The 18,727-nt window shown below is 52.8% G+C and overlaps 1 protein-coding gene across 6 annotated transcripts in view; it reads left to right on the forward strand.

Annotated features, from left to right (window-relative positions):
• Positions 1–18,727, forward strand: part of SCUBE3 (signal peptide, CUB domain and EGF like domain containing 3) — a 37,717-nt gene that overhangs the window by 11,176 nt on the left and 7,814 nt on the right. For 2 of the 6 annotated variants that reach the window (XM_081245316.1, XM_081245320.1), the window contains exons 2-18: positions 2,979–3,101; positions 4,333–4,458; positions 6,206–6,340; positions 7,319–7,444; positions 7,637–7,753; positions 9,924–9,971; positions 12,307–12,423; positions 14,363–14,485; positions 14,999–15,115; positions 15,626–15,751; positions 16,049–16,165; positions 16,302–16,406; positions 16,695–16,811; positions 17,147–17,305; positions 17,525–17,740; positions 18,101–18,262; positions 18,469–18,636. In XM_081245316.1, the coding sequence (XP_081101442.1) occupies positions 2,979–3,101; positions 4,333–4,458; positions 6,206–6,340; positions 7,319–7,444; positions 7,637–7,753; positions 9,924–9,971; positions 12,307–12,423; positions 14,363–14,485; positions 14,999–15,115; positions 15,626–15,751; positions 16,049–16,165; positions 16,302–16,406; positions 16,695–16,811; positions 17,147–17,305; positions 17,525–17,740; positions 18,101–18,262; positions 18,469–18,636 (2,202 nt within the window). The remainder of the gene's footprint in view (positions 1–2,978; positions 3,102–4,332; positions 4,459–6,205; positions 6,341–7,318; positions 7,445–7,636; positions 7,754–9,923; positions 9,972–12,306; positions 12,424–14,362; positions 14,486–14,998; positions 15,116–15,625; positions 15,752–16,048; positions 16,166–16,301; positions 16,407–16,694; positions 16,812–17,146; positions 17,306–17,524; positions 17,741–18,100; positions 18,263–18,468; positions 18,637–18,727) is intronic. The other 4 variants (XM_081245317.1, XM_081245321.1, XM_081245318.1 and 1 more) reach the window with 4 other exon arrangements.

The following is an 18,727-nucleotide window of genomic DNA, read 5'->3' on the forward strand; positions in this document are numbered from 1 at the left end:
GAGGCCAACGGAAGAACTCGGAGCCCAGACAGCCTGATGGAGACTGTTGTAAAGCCCCAGCTGATTCAGAGACAAGCATGTACCTCTGAGATGGCCCTAGAGGAGGAGCTTCCAGATGAGTTTCCAAGTTGTCCTTCTGGCCGCTGGGGAAGGGATGGAGAGACACAAGGGGAGGAGGGCTCAAGGCAGGATGAACAGGATGTTATTAGTCACTGGCATTGCCCAGTGTTCTGTACCTGCCTCTAACACTCACAAGGGCTACCACAGGGAAGGGGGTGATCCTCCAGTCCCCTTGCCTCCGGGGGACCCAATAAGAACATCTAAAACTTTGGATTCCATTCAAAGATTAGAATTAGTTGTTAAAAGATATTTTCCCCAACATGGGGGGCATGTGCAGATGTGGGGACAGAGAATGAGGACTGGGACCTCAGAGTGCCTAGTCTTTCTTCATGCATTTAACCACACTTGAAATTTCCTATCCCCTTCTGTCTAATGGTTACCCAACTTCCAAAACTCAAACTTGAGTCCCACTCCTCGGGGAGTTTTTTTGGTCCACTCAGGCCCAGGGTATCCCTTATTCAGAACTCCTAGAGCAATGCTATCCAATAGAACCTCCTGTGATGTTGGAAATGTTCCACACCTGTGCTGTCCACTGTGGTAGCCGTTAGCCACATATGGCTATTGAGCACTTGGCCTGTGGCCAGGACAACTAACGAACTGAATTTTAAAGTAACTTAAATTTAAATAGCCACACGTGCCTAGTGGCTACCATCTTAGCACCGTCATAGAGCACCTGTTATCTGAATCAGTGATTTAATAATTATCACCTCAAGCTTCCGATACTTTATTAGGTACTTTACACAAATTATCTCATCAGCTGTTCACAGCTTCTCATGAGAAGGTATTATCATCCCCATTTTAAAGAGGAACAAATAAGAGAATCAGAAAACACACCCTAGAGAATGGTAGGGCTGGATTTGAACCTGGGACTGGCTGATTATCGTCTTTCTACAATAGGACGTTTCTTAGTACCATGTACTCTTCATCAGTTGGACAAACTGATTCTCCATGCAGCCTCTCACTATCTACACAGGTCCCTCTTGCCCTGTCTCATGAACTAGAATTCAGTGCCCCCTCTTCTCCATCCATTCACTTTGGGATGACTTCCTAGGGTGAGCTAGCAGGCAGATACCATGACTGCAGAGCCTGAGGGAGGTGGAGAATAAGTGTGAATTACAGCAAAGATCACTGGGCGTGGTGGACTGCTGCAGAGGGGTCAAAGAATTGGAGGGTAGAGTGCGGAGCCGAATAGAAGCTCAGAAGGTTTGAGGCAGGTGTGTGGGGGCACTCTTCCAAATTTCAGTTCCCTTCTTAGCCCCAGGAGGCCTCAGTCCTACCCCGGAAGTTCTTGACATCAAAAAGAAAAGAACAGTTAACTGTTTCAAGCTAGGACTCATGGGTATCTATAAATTGGAGCAATTACTGATCCATTCATTCATTCATTCAATAAAAAATATATCAAGCACCTTAAGGATTTGGATTCAATAGGTCAGCAATCAGGCCTAAGAATCTGCATTTTAACAAAAGCCAAGCAATTCTATGACCCATAGATCATACTTAGAAGTTATGATCTTGATTTCAAATCCCATTTCTTTACTTGCAGTTTGCTACACTACCCTGGGTTTCCTAGTTCACAGCTAGAAGTTGTCTCTTCCTCCTCTGATCTTCCCTTTAATGGAGATTCTGAAGCCTGGCTGCATATTAGACTCACCTGGGTAACTTTAGAAAAATACTGATGACCAGGTCTCAGCCCAGACCAGTTGACCAGAATTTCTGGAGGTAGCACTTGGGTATCTCCTAGGGGAGTTGACTCTGATGTGCAGCCAAGGTTGAGGACCCTCTTTCCTTATCTCTAATGCCCTCGTGGCACTTGACACATCCTGCTTCATGTTACTTTTTTGTCTCTCCTTTTGGCTGGTCCGAGTCCTCTCCGAACCTCCACAGCCTTAAATTATAACGCATTTTTGACTGAAACATTTTCACCTACTTCGGTTCAGCCTTATGGGCACCGTAACATTGCCCCAGAAGTTGGAGTCTTTTGCCCAAAGATGATAAGTTATTCTCTTTCCTATGTCCTTTCTGAGCATTGTCTTTTCTGCTATATCTTGGGTAGCCTCTTCTTCAGCATAGCTCTGTGAGTAGCACCTTGTGTCAGAGCGAGGTACACCTGGGGTTAGATGAAAGAGCTCAGGGTGGTGGGATGGATGGGCCTGGGTGAGTCAGCTGGAGAGCCGCAAGGGCTGCACTTATCAGGCTTCAGGTTGCCGGTGCCACAGCCCCTGCCAGCTCCTAGTCCCTCTGCTGTTGAGGGATGGGCCTAGGCAAATCTTCCAGAATGGAACTTCTTTCCTTTAAAGATTCTTGGCGCCATGGTGGGCAAGTGGGAGCAGGCCTGGTCTCAAGCAGAATTGTGAGGCAGACGAAGATTCCGCAGATGCCCCGTCTCCCTTTCTTCCTCCTTGAGTTACCAATAGTCGCTGGACCCTGCCACTTTCCCAGAGGCCACTGTCCCTGTGCCTTTCTCTTCCCCCTCCCTCTAAGTCTGCTCCTAAGAAAGGTAACCTAATTCACCCTAGGTTGAATGTTTCTAATCAAGTGTGCTACCTACCCAGTCCAAAGGTTTTTTGTTTGTTTGTTTTTAAATCAAAGAGGAGTGTTTTAAATGATGGAATTTTAGCTGTCATTGTGGATTAAGTATTTTTGAGGGGAGTGGGCGTTCTTTCTGAATTCCTGAAATTACAGGAATTTCAGGAATTCAGAAAGATTCTGAAATCAGAGGGGCATGGGAGGCCACCTGCTTCTGGAGGGGTTGCCGTCTATTTTAGAGGAGCGGGGATTTTGCCCTGAGGGACCACCTTCAAGACACCCCTTGGGAGGCACCAGGAGAGGGTCTCATGTGTTCCTTCTGCCCCTGCCAGATGTGGACGAGTGTGTGGAGGGGACTGACAACTGCCACATCGATGCAATCTGCCAGAACACCCCACGGTCGTACAAGTGCATCTGCAAGTCTGGCTACACAGGGGATGGTAAACACTGCAAAGGTGAGGCTGGGAGGGCACCTGGAGAAGGGGGACCTGCCCGAGCGGGGAGACCCCCACTGAGCTGCGCTCAGTTGGCCACGCTGTACATTACACTAAGGCCTGCAGTCCCTGCTGGCGTGGGGAGAGGACTGGAGGAAAGCTGTTTCTTCCCAGAGAGGGTGTCATTTTCTAATTTGCACAAAGGCATCACCATATATGCTGGCTAAGGCCCTGGTGGGAACAGTTCACGGTCATACAGTCTGACAGGGTCGGGGGATCAGAATCATGGGACTGAGGCCTGAGGTTCCCTGACACTGGAACCTCCATCTTTGGACCCTTACGCCATGCCCCAAAAGAATGAGAACAGGCAATTTATCCTAGGGGAAATTCATCCTATAAACAAACACATCTCCTCATAATTAAAGCAATGCAAATTAAAGCAGTCGAGATGTTATTTTAAATTTATGACCTTCGGTGCTGGTTAAGACTTCAGTACACAAGGTGCACTCCTTAATTCCTGATGACATTATGAATTGAAAAGTGATTTTGTCATACCTAGCAGGAATCTTGAAGTTATTTATATTCTTTGACCCAGGAATTTCATGTTCAGGAACTTGTTCAAAGGAAATTCAAAGAAACAATATATGGGAGAATATGGGGTTTTTGGGTTTTTTGTTTGTTTGTTTTTTTGTGGTATGCAGGCCTCTCACTGTTGTGGCCTCTCCTGTTGCGGAGCACAGGCTCCGGACGCGCAGGCTCAGCGGCCATGGCTCACGGGCCCAGCCGCTCCGCAGCATGTGGGATCTTCCCGGACCGGGGCACGAACCCGTGTCCCCTGCATCGGCAGGTGGACTCTCAACCACTGCGCCACCAGGGAAGCCCGAGAGTATGTTTTTTGATGCATCATTTATGATAGAAAAATAAATGGAAGGAAACTAACAATAGAGAAAAGGGATGAATAAGTTATGATGTAGCAACATAAAGGAATATTTTGCAGCCATGTACAGTGATAATTGGAAAGACTGGATGGAAATGTAAAAATGTTTATGACTTAAGTTTAGATGAAAATAGCAAAATGCAAAATAGTTTGTAGGCTATGAAGGTAACTATGGGAAACAGAGACACATACACAAGCACACACATACACAGAGGTTATATATTTTTTAAAAAACCACCATAAGGCTGAACCCAGGGGTGGACAGTCAGGGGCATGCAGGTGGGTCCAGCTGCCTTAACTCCTATTTGCCCACAGATGTGGATGAGTGTGAACGGGAGGATAATGCAGGTTGTGTGCATGATTGTGTCAACATCCCTGGCAATTACCGATGCACCTGCTATGATGGATTCCACCTGGCACATGACGGACACAACTGTCTGGGTGAGTGAGCAGGGCATGTCTTGTGGAAGAGGAGGAGTTTTTAGCCTTTTCTATTCCCAGGCAAGAAGAGGAAAGTGAACAAAAAGCTGCATTCCCACAAAATAGAAAACAAAGTCAGCCTCCCCCTGGAAACTAGATGCTGAGGATGAAATAATCCTTCTGCTGGATGAAAAACATGAAGGAGATGCTGCTAGAAAGTGTTCTCAGGGGAAGGGCCAGTATATGACAGTAGTGGGCTTAGTCACGGGAGGTGGAGCATGGTAGGAAGATGATTTGGCTCCAGACAGATCCTGGCTCTGCTGCTTTACTAGCTATGGAGCCTTGGGCAATAGGGACGGTAGTATCCCACTCAAAGGGCTGCTGTGTGACTCACCATGAGAGAACATGTGTAAAGAGCCCGGTACAATCCTTAGTACATGGTAGGTGCTCCATAAACAGGAGGAATGTCGATGAGGAGGAGGAGGAGGAGGGGGATGCTGATGCTGATGCTTCCCTAACATTAGGGAAGACTCTTAACCTTTGGCTTTTAGGGGAACCCTAAGTCATCCATGCCCTTGACTTCAGTTTCCCCACTGAGAACTAGAGGAAAGCACTTGGCTAGAGTAGCAAAATCACAAGGCTGGAATAGAAGGGAGCAAATAGAAGGATGGAATGTAGGACAGGGTAAGAGCAGGAAGACAGGGATAGGGAGAAGTCAGGGGTGTAGGAGATGGGACAGGAGCAAGGCCAAAAAACATATACCTCCTTGGCTTTCCCTACAGATGCATCTCTCAGGCAGGAGCCTGCTGGATCTGGGCCTCTCTGCCCTTGGCCAGAAGGGTGAAGGACAGGGTTTCAGGGCTCAGCAGAGAGGATGGGAAGAGAAGGACAGATGAGGCCCTTAGGAGTCAGGTCCCTTAGGAGCTAGATTGGTCCACTTGGGTCCATCTCCCTGATGCCTCCCTGTGCCAAGGAAAACTGAGAAGGACTGTGAACTTGGGAGGGTAGTAAGTAGTATAGAGATGGAGTCAAGGCATTGAAGTGGGCGCCCCGGAATGAGCTTGGCTTTGGGACCTGGGGGTGGTGATTTGGGGTTGGTAATTAGGGTGTGGCCTGGCAGCTCTTCCCCCATCCCTCCCCGCCAAGCTACCAGACTTTGTTTTGTTAAACCAAAATAGGAGAAAGGCTAGGGAATGTGGCAGCAAGCCCAGGCATGGGGGAAGGGGAGGAAGGACGGGGTCATGGCCTGTCCACAGAAATGGTCCCTGCCCCACAATGAGTTGAAGTTCACTACCTTTCCCCACCCCACCCCTCCAACCTCAGCACCTTGGCCAAAGCTCTCCCTGCACATGGAGCCCTGATTCCCTGGCTGCTTATCACAACCAGCTGCCCACAGTTCCTCCTCGTCAATCTCCATCCTTATCTTCATCTCTGTTTCTCTTGCTCTGACTCCTTTCCTAATCTCCTCTGCCTTCAGACCCAATTTCAACAGGTGAAGGAAAGGGAGGCCATGTTGGAATGTCCCCTCCCCACCTGCGTAACTCCCCAGCTCTGCCCTCTTAGGGTGGCCTCTTCACAAGCAGTGGAACATTAGCTGATGAGTGGGTGAGAACTGCCTAGCGTAAGGCTGGGAATTGGATTTCCGTGGAGGGGATGTGCGTGTGTGCTGGATTCTTAAGACTGCTTTCAGCCCTGGGTGCTGAAGTCCCAGCACATAACCAGACCCTGGCCCGCACCCATGGCCTCCCCAACCACCTATCCTGCACAGATGTGGACGAGTGTGCCGAGGGCAACGGTGGCTGTCAGCAGAGCTGTGTCAACATGATGGGCAGTTATGAGTGCCACTGCCGGGAGGGCTTCTTCCTCAGTGACAACCAGCACACCTGCATCCAGCGGCCAGAAGGTTAGCCTATGACCTAGGAGGGCCCAGCCCTGCACTCCCAGGCTTCTCTCCCCACCTGTTCTGGAGCTTCCCTTCAGTGCCCCCTAGGTCTCACCCTCTGCCACTCTTTCTTCTCTTGTCCCTCAACCCAATTACATCCTAAGGGTTCCATGGACAGATACTCGGGGTTACAGGAAAATCTGGGAGAATTCATTTGGGGCTGCGGGTCAGTATGGGATTGAGGCTACCATGGGACATCCTCTGTGTCCAGACCCAAGATGGGTGTCGCTCCTAATTGTAGATGGCTGAGCCCTAAGCCAATGCTATCTGAGAGGACCTCACCCATGCCTTATTCCTTGGATTGGCTTGGGAGGGTCAGGCAGGAGTAGCGGGGTATGTCTTGTCTGTTTCTGTGACTCTGCCATTACCCTCCCACCCCCGCCGACTGTGACATCCCTGAGAGCAGAGACTATGCCCAATTCATCTTCATATCCCCAGAACCTAACATACTGCCCTGCTTGTAGTAGGAGCTTAATAAATACTTGTCGAATAAGACATATAGTAATTATCTGTACTAATTACTCCTCACTCACATGATAAATGTTACTTATCTTCTTCCCAGTTTGACTGTAAGCTCTTTGAGGAAAGAGATCATGTCTTATATTTTTCTGGATCCTTCCTAGATCCACCCAGTACCAGCACAGTGCTGGGCAACTATTAGACACTAGTTTTTGGTTGTTTGAAGGAGAGGGTGATCATGCAGGGTTGGGGGGCTGGCTGTCAATACTTATATATCATTCAGAATAGTTCTGAGCTCTGCTCATTAGCACCCAGCCCTATGGGCAGGACAGGGGCCCTGTGAGGGGGAGCCAGTCTCCTCTGTGTTGTAGCCTCAGTGAAATCCTCCCACTTCCCTAGGCCCCAGCTATCCCTTCTAGTTTCTCTTCCTCTAGGCATCCAGGAGTACAGAACATTCACCGCCCTCCTCTTCCCTTTTAGAAGGAATGAATTGCATGAACAAGAACCATGGCTGTGCTCACATTTGCCGGGAGACACCCAAAGGGGGTATTGCCTGCGAATGCCGCCCTGGCTTCGAGCTCACCAAGAACCAACGGGACTGTAAATGTGAGATAACTGGGATGGCAGTGGGGGAGAAGGGGAGACAAAGGGGAAGGGCGTGGGGCCTTGGCAGCAAGAGGTGGGAAGAAAAGAGAGCGTGGGAGAGGCAGCTAGGTTAGAGGACCAGTCTCCATGTTATGGAGAACTGGGGTACCCAGGGAGAAGCAAGCTGACAGGCCTCCTGCCCTCTCTGCACAGTGACGTGCAACTATGGTAATGGTGGCTGCCAGCACACGTGCGATGACACAGAGCAGGGTCCCCGGTGCGGCTGCCATGTCAAGTTTGTGCTCCATACCGACGGGAAGACGTGCATCGGTGGGTGAGGCCAGTGGAGAACTCAGTCCACCTGTGATGGGGGTGGGGGTAGGGGCCCTTGGGAACCAGGGGAGGGGGGAGCACATGGGGCCCGGGTGCTGAGAGCAGAATGACTGGTGAGTGGGTCGAAGACCCAGACAATGCCAGGTCTAGTGAGAGAAAACTCAGAGTCTGAAGGGCTCACCTGACCCTCCTCCCCTCCCCCACCCATTGATTCTGCTGCCCCACCCCTGGGAGCCTCACCATCCTCTTAATCCAGGATAAAGTGTTGCCAGGTTGGGAATAATTAGCAGAGGTGCTTGTTGACGCAGGCCGTGGTTGAGAAGAGGGAGGAAAGCTGGGGCAATGCAATGGATTAAGCCTGAGCGGAGGCCCTGGTTGACAAGTAGGGTAAGATGGGAGCTGTCACAACCCAATGTCCCCACTCTGGAACTGAGGGTGGGGCAGAGCGCTCTTTCCTGGAACAACCAGCCTTGAACTGATAAATGGGGTTTCCTGGCTCCAGGTATCTTTTCCTCTCTCTCCTTGCTCTCCGCCTGTAAATCTCCTTTCCAGTCCTATTACCCTAGGCCCCCATTTCCTCCTCTCTCCTCCACATTCCAGTGGGGCTCTGCCTGTAGCCTTCCCACTTCCTTGCCAATTCCAGCATCCCATCCCTCTCACCCTGGTTTGGGGCCTTCTTAACCCCTGGACCCCTTGTCCTGAATTCCTAGGCCTTACCTCAACATATCTTTAGGTCCCATAGATGAGTTCAATTCCTTAATTCCTAATTCTCTAAAAGTCTTTAGTTTTTATTGTTGTTGTTGTTGTTTGTGAAGGCCAATTACTATGTGCTCACAGAATGCTGAGAAAGACAACGGGACAAGGTGTCCCCTTGGAAAAGTGGGAAATGAAGGCGGAGAGTTTGGGCAGGGGGAAAGGCTGTGTTGAGCCAGGCAGGGGCAAGCTTGTCCTGTGGGCACGGATATTTATGAATGGACGTTCATCTCATGGGATACAACATGCTGGGGATGGGAAGGTGTGAACACAGTCACTTGGTGTGTTTATGAGAGACAAGATATTCCGGTTCAGAGCCAGACTCTCTCCCATCTCACTCCAGAGACCCACCCCGTCTCTGCAGAGAGCACTGCCTTTCCCCCAGTCACAAGAACTGGGGAGCAGACGGTGCTCTTAAAGGTCTCCCTCAGGTACCTGCTCCAGAGACTTGCACACACAGTTCTAAAGCTCCTTAATTAAAATCTCTCTTGCTACGTGTTTCCCTCTGAACTAACTCGCCAAAATCTTGGAACATTTTCGGGTCTTCGTGTTGCCTTCTCCAGGCTGGTTTGTTCCAGCTCCTTTCATTTTTTCCCTCCTAAGTCTAATTCTTCAGCTTTCCAAACCTCCTGCGATGCCCTGGACACACTCACACATCCTAGAGACTCCCAGAAGAAATTGCATGCAGTCCCCAAAGAAAAGCTGCATGTAGTTAAGACAGAGCTTGGGGCCCATGGGTGTGAGCCGGGTCCCTCTCTGATGTCTTTCCGTTTAGATAGTCCTGGGCACGGCTGCTTTTGAAAATACTCCTATTAAGCTTGAGCTCTGCTCTAATCAAGACCCATTCCACCCTCTGGGCCATGGCCAAGGGAGGCAGAAGAGAGCAAATGAGGCTGTTCTAAGGTTCATAGCTATGTCCTTTCCAAGTTCCTCTCCCTCTTCTCCAGCAGAACTGATTTTACCTTGACCTGTATCTCATTTTTCTCCCCAGCCCTGGTAGAAGGAAACTTCGATGTTTGGGGCCATCAGGACATTCAGATTTAGTGGGGAGACTGAGAGGGCGGAACAGTTTAGCAGAAAGGGTGGGCACCCTCTTGGATTTGGGATTTGGCAGCTTATAAGACTTGAGGTCGCATCCCAGCTCTGCCTTTGGCATGCTGTGTAGTACTGGGCCCATGACTGCCCCTCTCTGAGACTCAGCTTCCTATCAGTCACTCGGTGGGATCCTGGCTTCTTGGAGGATACCAGGCAGGACAACCCTGGGGAATGAAGTGTAGGAGTCTCAGAGCTCATCATTTGGGGCCAGTGGTTTGGGCCTGCAGGGAGGAGGAGGAGGGTGGGGAGGGGTTGGGGCACAGAGGGCCACAGTAGCTCCCGCGCAGCATCTAAACAGCTTTTTTACAATGTCAAACAGGGGAAAGGCGGCTAGAGCAGCACATCCCCCCTCAGGCCGTTTCTAATGGTAAATATGTCTGCTCTCTCCGCTTGCTCTCGCTGCCTTGCTAGGGGAAGGGCTAACCCGCTGGGGCTCCCACTAACCGCATGCCCACGGGCTCCCCTGGCAGCCTGGGTACCGGGCCCACTGAGCAACAGGAAACCTGAGTCCCCACGAGCTGGCCTGGGAGCCTTCATGTTGGTTTTCTTTCTATGATCCTGTCACTCTCCTTCCTCTCCTGCTCCTTTGTGCCACCTTCTAACACCTCACCCCTTCCCAGCCATCTGCCCCCTCCCTCTCTCTGCCTTCTATACAGCTGAAGACCCAGCCAGCTGCACTTACCCATCGTGCCCACTGCGATCGGGGTGGGATAGGGTTAGATGCCATCCCCTCCTTGGGGTATCTTTCTTGGGTTCTTACCCATATTAGCTCACAGTCCCAGCATCACTCACCATTCTCTCCCACCGTAACGGTTAAGTGCATGACATTGGAGTTCAGACAGACCCGAGTTTGAATCCTGGCTCCGCCCCCTTCCAAGTGTGCCACCTTAAGCAAGCTGCTTTCCTCTCTGATCCTCAGTTTACTCTTCTGTAAAAGAGGGAGAATAAGAGTCCTCTCTTAGTATTGCTATGATGATGGAGATAGTGCATTATAGCATCTACTAAGTACTAAGACACAGAATAAGCACAGATTAAACTGTGATTTAAATACACAGCCTGAAGAGCAGACATTTGAGGCAGCCAGAGAGGTCCCTCTGGAGAGCTCTGCCCTGCAGGGGCAGGCAGCTATGCCCAGCTTCCTGGTCCAGCCTGGACTGGTCAGTGTGCCAGCTCTACTGCTCCCCATCCTGGATCCCTCAGAATTGACTAGACTTGGTGCAGGATCTCTGTTCCCCTCTCCCTGTTCCAGGGCTTAGAGGGCTTCTTCTTATGCTAAGACCACTCTTGTGGGGAATGGTTGGGCTTGGAGCCTGAAGTCAAGGTTCCCTCCTAGGTTCTTCTCGGGGAACCTCAGGAGAGACTTAAGGTGAGAGTGGCACATGGGAGATCCCACTGTGGCTGCTCCCAGACCTGGGCATTTGAGGGTCCAGGGCATGACCAGGGACCCACAGGCAGAGTTGGGCTTCTTCTGGAGTCTGCTTTGCTGGTCTCCTCAGGGACGAGGGTTGGGCCTGAGTTTTAGGAGTCAAAGATTCAAGAAGATGATAGTACTCTCCAGCACTTTTCTTATTCAGCTCCCTTGATTCTGAGAACCTCTCTCCTCTCTTCCCTAGTGGAGGCCTCAGGATTCTGTCTCTCTAATGGGAGAATTCTAGGCCCCCCAGAGGATGGATCACACCTCCCTCACAGTCCCTGCGTCAGGGCCTTGCACTGTTTGAGCTGATGTTTTTCCTCCTGGGCTCATCTGAATCTCCTGAGCTGCAGTTTAAACCTCTATTTTTCTCCTGCTCTGAATTCAGAAAATAGGGAGCGTGGCCCATCCATACTCCCCCAACTCCGACCTCTCAGCAAAGGGAAAGCTTACCAGTCAGGAGGGGTCAACAGAAGAGACTTAGCTCTGAGGTTCTCTAACTCTCTCACCTATCTTCTTACACCCTTCCTTCTCCTCTGGATTCTTCTCCTTTTGCCCCCTCCCCTAGCCTAGACAGTATCTCCCCATTCGGAAAGTAAAACAACAACAGAACAGCCAGCTTATCTCCCTCTGGAGCTAAGAGGAGGGCCCGGGAGGAGTTGGAGGTAGCCGGGAAGGGGCTGGGAAATGATGGAGTACTAGCTCTCTCCTCTGAGGATGAGCAGTCAGTCCTGGAACTGGGATCTTTCTTAAGACAGCTGAGCAGGGAGGAAGGGGAAATGGATTGAGGGTCATCTCTCAGCTGTCTTAGGAATCACCAGGCTCACTCTTCCCAGGATTGTCCCACCATGACCCCCCACCCGCCAGCGAGATAGTCGAGATAGTAGTTGGTGGAAAGAGAAGGAAGCTCCTATTGTCCCTTCTTGATCCCTGGCGGCGGGGACCACCCTTACTTAGCTTCCATCCCTCCCTGCGCCCTCCCCTCTCTACCTCCTCCACCCCCTCAGCACATTCCTGCCTGACAGCTCTGGCTTGTACCTGCCTCACTGCTGTCCACCTTGTTTCAATCAAGTAGGGGGCAGGGAAGTGGACTGCTTGGCTGTACTTGTGAGGGGATGGGGGTGGGAGTGATGGGAGGAAGGGGGCTGGGAGCCTCCGCTTAATGCTCCTTCTAAAGCACAGGGAGGCTAAGGGCTTCCCTTGGGCCTCTGTGCTCCCTCCTATACCCTCATGTTTGGGACTCCTCCAAGCTGATAACCAGCTTACCATCTCCCACCTCCCTCCTAAACAGAGACCTGTGCTGTCAACAATGGGGGCTGCGACAGTAAGTGCCACGATGCAGCGACGGGCGTCCACTGCAGCTGCCCTGTGGGCTTCATGCTGCAGCCGGACAGGAAGACCTGCAAAGGTAAGGGTTTTCAGAGGACAGGAGCGTAAGGGTAAGGGGCTGAGGTTGGGACCAGAGATACAGTACCTATTGTGGGACCTCCTCAAGCCCCTAGAGACGATCCTGATTGTAAATAACTGAGGCTGTGACTAAGGCTTGTCTCCTGCCCACCTTTCCCCATCTCAGTTCAAGGGGCACAAAAAAAGTTCAGCCTGGGTCTTCCCTGGTGGTGCAGTGGTTGAGAGTCCGCCTGCCGATGCAGGGGACACGGGTTCACGCCCCGGTCCGGGAAGATCCCACATGCCGTGGAGCGGCTGGGCCCGTGAGCCATGGCTGCTGAGCCTGCGCGTCCGGAGCCTGTGCTCCGCAACGGGAGAGGCCACAACAGTGAGAGGCCCGCGTACCGCAAAAAAAAAAAACAAAAAAACGTCCAGCCAGTTCCTTAGTGCCCCTGCCCCACTTTGTTTTCCTTACTCTTATTCCCATTTCCCCTATGGGTCCCTAACCCTCTTGGTTAATGAACGTGCCATTCACGTTTGTTCCTGGGTCTAGAAGGATATTTGAGCCCTGACTATGTATGCACAAGGTCACAGGTGTGTTCCATAACCTCCTTAACCCACGTTCCCCAGACCTTCCCCATGGAAAGGCTCTCCTGGTCAGAGGGAGAATAGGGTAGCAGTTGGGAGCACTGATGCTGGAGCTTGGCTGCCTGGGTTCAGATTCCAGCCCTGCCTCTTACTAACTCTGCAATCCTGGGCTAGTTACTTAGTGTCTCTGCGCCTCAGTTTCACCAAGTAAAGTGCTTGCCTCATAGGAATGTTGTAAGGATTAAATGAGTTACATATAAACTATATGTAAAGTCTTAGAACAGTGCCTGGCAAATGGTGAACACTCTGTGTTAGCTATTATTATGGTATAATGTCCCACATTGTCCATTCTATTTTCCCCACCTTTTAATTAGCCAGGTTTAGGGGAAAGGTGGAGCCCGGGAGGAAAAAGGGAGGGTAGCCATACTGAAAATTGTGATTCATCAGGTCTGTGTCCCTTGGTCACAAGGAGTGGGGACTGGAGGAAGGCCTGGGCTTGCTCTTTGTGTCTTTTGGCCCAACAGCTGGTAGAGAGGCCTCGGAGGAGGTTGGGGTGCGGGGGAGGGCTGGGGCCGCAGGTCAGACAGCCAGAGCTGAGAGGTTTGCTGCTAGGAAGGACTGTTGACAGGTATGCTAAGAGTGAGGTGGAAGACTGCCCCCTCTGCCCCCTCCCCCAAGTAGGGGTGAGTAGCCTGGGTCCTGTCTGCCACCCGCTTGGGGAACTTGACCTCAGGAAGGAAGCCGCTCACACCCCCCTCCTTCCCTTCCCTTCCTAGTGCTGAAAGCTGCCTCAGGCCTGAGTCTCTCCAGACCTCTCACAGCCCAGCCCCCTGCCTGGCCCCCACCCCTCCCCCCATCAGCTCCCCAGCCTCACTGGCTCTCCTGGAGGTCCTCCCTGCCTGGCCTCTCTTCTAGCTCCTCCTCTCTGAAGCGCTGCCCCTTTGAATCTCCACCTCTCTGCCCCCCGCCCCCCCCACCCCGTGCTCTTATGGCAGGCAGGGGTGGGGGACAGTAAGGGGATAAACCCTGTCCACCAGCTTTCTTGGGAGGGGCTGTCAGTGGCAGAGTGAGAGGCATGGACTAGCCCCCTGTAGGTCAGGTGCCCACCTACTTCTAGGCAATTACCTGAGGGCCTGACACTGGTTCCCATCTTTCCCCTTCTAAGAAGACTCAGTCTCAGGAAACAAGGTTGTTACTAATGGCCACAGATACCCTGAACGGGGGAGAAACAGAGACGGGAGAGAGAAAGAGGCAGGCCCAGGGCTCTCCTTGATTCTCCCCGTCTCTGTGAGGGAGGGAGGGATCTTGTCTCCCTATTTGTCCCCAGCCTTCAGTATTACTCTGATTCTCTCTCCTTTGCCCTGCCTCCCCAGACATAGATGAGTGCCGCTTGAACAATGGGGGCTGTGACCACATTTGCCGCAACACAGTGGGCAGCTTCGAATGCAGCTGCAAGAAGGGCTATAAGCTTCTCATCAATGAGAGGAACTGCCAGGGTGAGCAGACTTGGGCCAAGGGCAAAGCCCTCTGGAGAGTTTCTCGGGGTGGGAGAGCTTCAAAGAGGCCAGAGGGCCAGAGCCTGAGAAGCTCAAAGGACACTGTGGAGAGTCTCCATAGGCAGTGTTGTGCTGTGAATTAGCAAATGCGCTCCTTCCTCTGGGCAAACCAGCTCTACGCTGGGGCACATGGCTTGGCAAGAAGTGAGGGATGGATTTCACCCCAGTTCATATCCTTGGCAGGATCTGACCAGCCTAGCCACACATGGTGGCCCTGATCCATAGGCACTGGACCTCAAGAGTTCCTGACTCCAAACACTCCAAATGGAGCGGGCTTAGGGGGTGGGTAGGCATTGCTGAATTGCTGATCTTAGGGCTGGGCCAGAGGTAGGAACTCTTTTCAGTTTAAGGGAGAGAGCCAAGGCCCCTCCCTGGAGCCCTTCACCTGAGCACGGAGTCACAGGGTCATGTGCCCCAAGACAGATTCAGCGGCTTGAAACCTTGCTCTTCCAGATATAGACGAGTGTTCCTTTGATCGAACCTGTGACCACATATGTGTCAACACGCCGGGGAGCTTCCAGTGCCTCTGCCATCACGGCTACCTGCTGTATGGTGTCACCCACTGTGGGGGTAAGTCAGCATATCTGGACCCTCAGCCACCCAGCCCCTCTCACCTCCTCACCCTTCAATTGAACGAGTCCCTGAGTTGGCTGGTGGCTGTGGGCAATCACCAGGTGCATGTGCCATGTCTGCATTCATCATGATGAAGTGGGAGAGATTAAGACAATTGAGAGATTAGAGTATCAGGGAACAGCATCCTGTTTCCGAAACTTCTGTCTCCCATCCCCATCACTGCCTCTTGACTCCCATCCTTAGCTTCCAAATTACAGCCCCACTGGTAGGTAGGAGTGGAAGCCTTTAAAAAGCTTGTTAGCTTGGCCCCTTCTCAATCCTTCTTTTGACTGGGAACAGAGATAAGGGAAGGAGGTCCTAGGTTTGAGCTCTTCTCGGGCCGGGAATCACCTCAGAGTGCCTGGAACTCTACCAAAGGTCCTCACTCACGGCCCACTCTTGGGCTCCTCCTCCCCCACCCCCCCACCCCCTTATTGTTTGTCTGTGTCTCCCTCCTCCCTCTCCCAGATGTGGATGAGTGCAGTATCAACCGGGGAGGTTGCCGCTTTGGCTGCATCAACACTCCTGGCAGCTACCAGTGTACCTGCCCAGCAGGCCAGGGCCGGCTGCACTGGAACGGGAAGGATTGCACAGGTGGGCAGCGCCCTCTGCTGGCTGAAGCTTGCACTGCAGTTTCAAGGTGGGGGGTAGTTGGGGTCCTGGAAAATGTGGAGTTCCATACTGAGGAAGGTATGAGGTAGTAGGAGATAGAGAATGTAGCCATTTGAGATGTGAAGTTCCTGGTAAATAATCCCTTCATTCATCTCCATGTACAGTTGCAGTTCTACATGTAGCTAATTCTCTTCCTCCTAATTACTTGACTGACGGACTGACAGAGTGAGGGCGGGAGAGGAAGACCCTCTCGTCCTCAGGCTTCTCTCCACTTCCCAGAGCCAGTAAAGTGTCATAGTAGTCCTGGTGCCTCGAAAGCCATGATCAGCTGCAGTCGGTCTGGGAAGAAGGACACCTGTGCCCTGACCTGCCCCTCCAGGGCCCGGTTTTTGCCAGGTACAGAGAGGAGGTTGCTGGAGGGCTGGCAGGGAGGAAGGCTGGCTGTTTAGGCAGCTCCTCTGGTCCCCTTGGATTCCTCCAGCCAGTGGGGGTCAGGGGGCAGGTCAGAGCTGTGACAGCCCCCTTCTCTCAGAGTCTGAGAATGGCTTCACCGTGAGCTGTGGCATCCCCAGCCCCAGGGCTGCTCCAGCCCGAGCTGGCCACACTGGGAACAGCACAAACTCCAACCACTGCCATGGTGAGCACCAGCCCAGAGGCCTTGTTCCATGCTACTCTCTGGCTTATTAACCCCTATTTCTCTTCCTTATTAATCCTCCTGGCCTTACTTTTCCCTGGATCCCCTTCTTTCCTCTGTAATTCTCCAGCCCTGCTGCCTTGCTCCCTCTACCCTTAACAGCCGATGCCCTTGGCTTTTGTAATCCCTCTCCTCCAGCCAAGCCCCTGGCCCCAGCTTCCCAACATCCTCTATAGCAGCCCCCACCCTCAAGGGACCCCCAGGCTGTGCTGAGCTCTGCCATCCCTCTAGAGGCTGCAGTGCTGACGGTTAAACAGCGGGCTTCCTTCAAGATCAAAGATGCCAAATGCCGTTTGCACCTGAGAAACAAAGGCAAAACGGAGGAGGCCAGCAGAATCCTGGGGCCAGGTCTGGACTGGGGACCCCACTCCAGTGGGCTATCTGGCCACCAAACCCTTCCCACCCCTCAGCTCTTCTGCTTAGTGGGATCTCCAAAAACCCACTGGCACCCTGAATTCTGGACGGAACAGGGGAAGAAGCAGTTGTAGGCATAGGGTCCAAGGAAGTCCTAGGATATCCCCCCCACCAACTAATTAGTATCTTAGACTAACAGAGAATTGAGATAGTTATAGTCAGAGATCTGGTGAGATCTGTCTGAGTTGGGGTGGAAAAGTGAGAGCTGGGAGTAAGAACATTCCCTGTTCCAGGGGGTGCCCCTGAGGTTGACAAGGCCTCTCCCCCAGGTGGTGCCCCCTGCTCTGACTGCCAGGTCACCTTCATCCACCTCAAGTGTGACTCCTCTCGGAAGGGCAAGGGCCGGCGGGCCCGGACCCCTCCAGGCAAGGAAGTCACTCGGCTCACCCTGGAACTGGAGGCAGAAGTCAGAGCCGAAGAAACCACAGGTGGGACTTGGGACACCGTTGGGAGGAGGGTGGAAAGGGGAGGGCAGAGATGGGCAAACAGCAGTGAAGGAAGGGGCAGACCCTGCCTAAGGCCAAGCCCAGGAGCCAGTCCCTCTCACCACGACCCTCCTAGCTCCTAGCTTTGCTTCCTTGCCCTCCTGCTCACAGCCACTCTTTCTTTCTCTTCCTTCTCTGACTCATAACACCATCCCCCACCAGCTGGCTGTGGGCTGCCCTGCCTCCGACAGCAGATGGAACGGCGGCTAAAAGGGTCCCTGAAGATGCTTAGAAAGTCCATCAACCAGGACCGCTTCCTACTGCGCCTGGCAGGCCTTGATTATGAGCTGGCCCACAAACCAGGCCCAGTACCTGGGGAGCGAGCAGAACCAGTGGAGGCCTGTAGGCCCGGGCAGCACCGCTCTGGGGCCAAGTGTGGTAAGGGAGCTTGCTGGGGAACAGGGGAGCGGGGGAGTAGGGAAGGCTCAGCTTGGGTCTGGTTCAGAGCAGGACACTTTACGGCCTCGGTTGCATCTCTCAAATTGTGAGGCAGCTAAGACACTCCTGCCCATCATCCCCCCGTCCTTGGTCCCAGGCTGAAATCTAGAAGGACATCATGTCAGGCCACCAACTCTCCTGCACGTGGCTTTGGCCCCTGATCCTCCCAAGCAGGATTCTGTCTGTTCCCAGACAAAGAGATTCTCCTTGAATCTGGGGGGAGAGGGAAGGGGAGTCCCAGACCTGGGTGGTGGGAAATAGGTGGGGGGTGGGTGGCTAGCGCGGCCGACTCTCCCTCAGTCAGCTGCCCGCAGGGAACGTATTACCACGGCCAGACGGAGCAGTGTGTGCCATGCCCGGCGGGCACCTTCCAGGAGAGAGAAGGGCAGCTCTCCTGCGACCTTTGCCCTGGGAGTGATGCCCACGGGCCTCTCGGAGCCACCAACGTCACCACATGTGCAGGTGCCAGGGGAACAAACAATACAGAGTGGGGTAGGGTGGGCACTGGGACGCCCATGGGCATGGGATTTCCCAAGGCAGGCCCAGGCTCCAGGCCACTCTCCTAGTCAACATCCTGTTTGTGTGTGCCTCTGTCCCCTGAGACTGGGTGACCCCGTGGGGATGACCAGGAACATCCCCATCAGAGTTGGGCCCTCGGTTTACTGCAGGTCAGTGCTCACCTGGCCAACACTCTGTAGATGGCTTCAAGCCCTGCCAGCCATGTCCACGTGGCACCTACCAACCTGAAGCGGGACGGACCCTGTGCTTCCCGTGTGGTGGGAGCCTCACCACCAAGCACGAGGGAGCTGCCTCCTTCCAAGACTGTGACACTAAAGGTGAGTGGGCAACTCCCCCCGGTACAGGACCCCAACCCCAGCTACTTCCAAAAAACTCTCCAAGTCCCCAGAGTAGACCCAAGTATGTTGC

The sequence above is a fragment of the Mesoplodon bidens genome (genome assembly GCF_964165515.1).
Source record: "Mesoplodon bidens genome assembly, chromosome: 10".
Lineage (NCBI taxonomy): Eukaryota > Metazoa > Chordata > Mammalia > Artiodactyla > Ziphiidae > Mesoplodon > Mesoplodon bidens.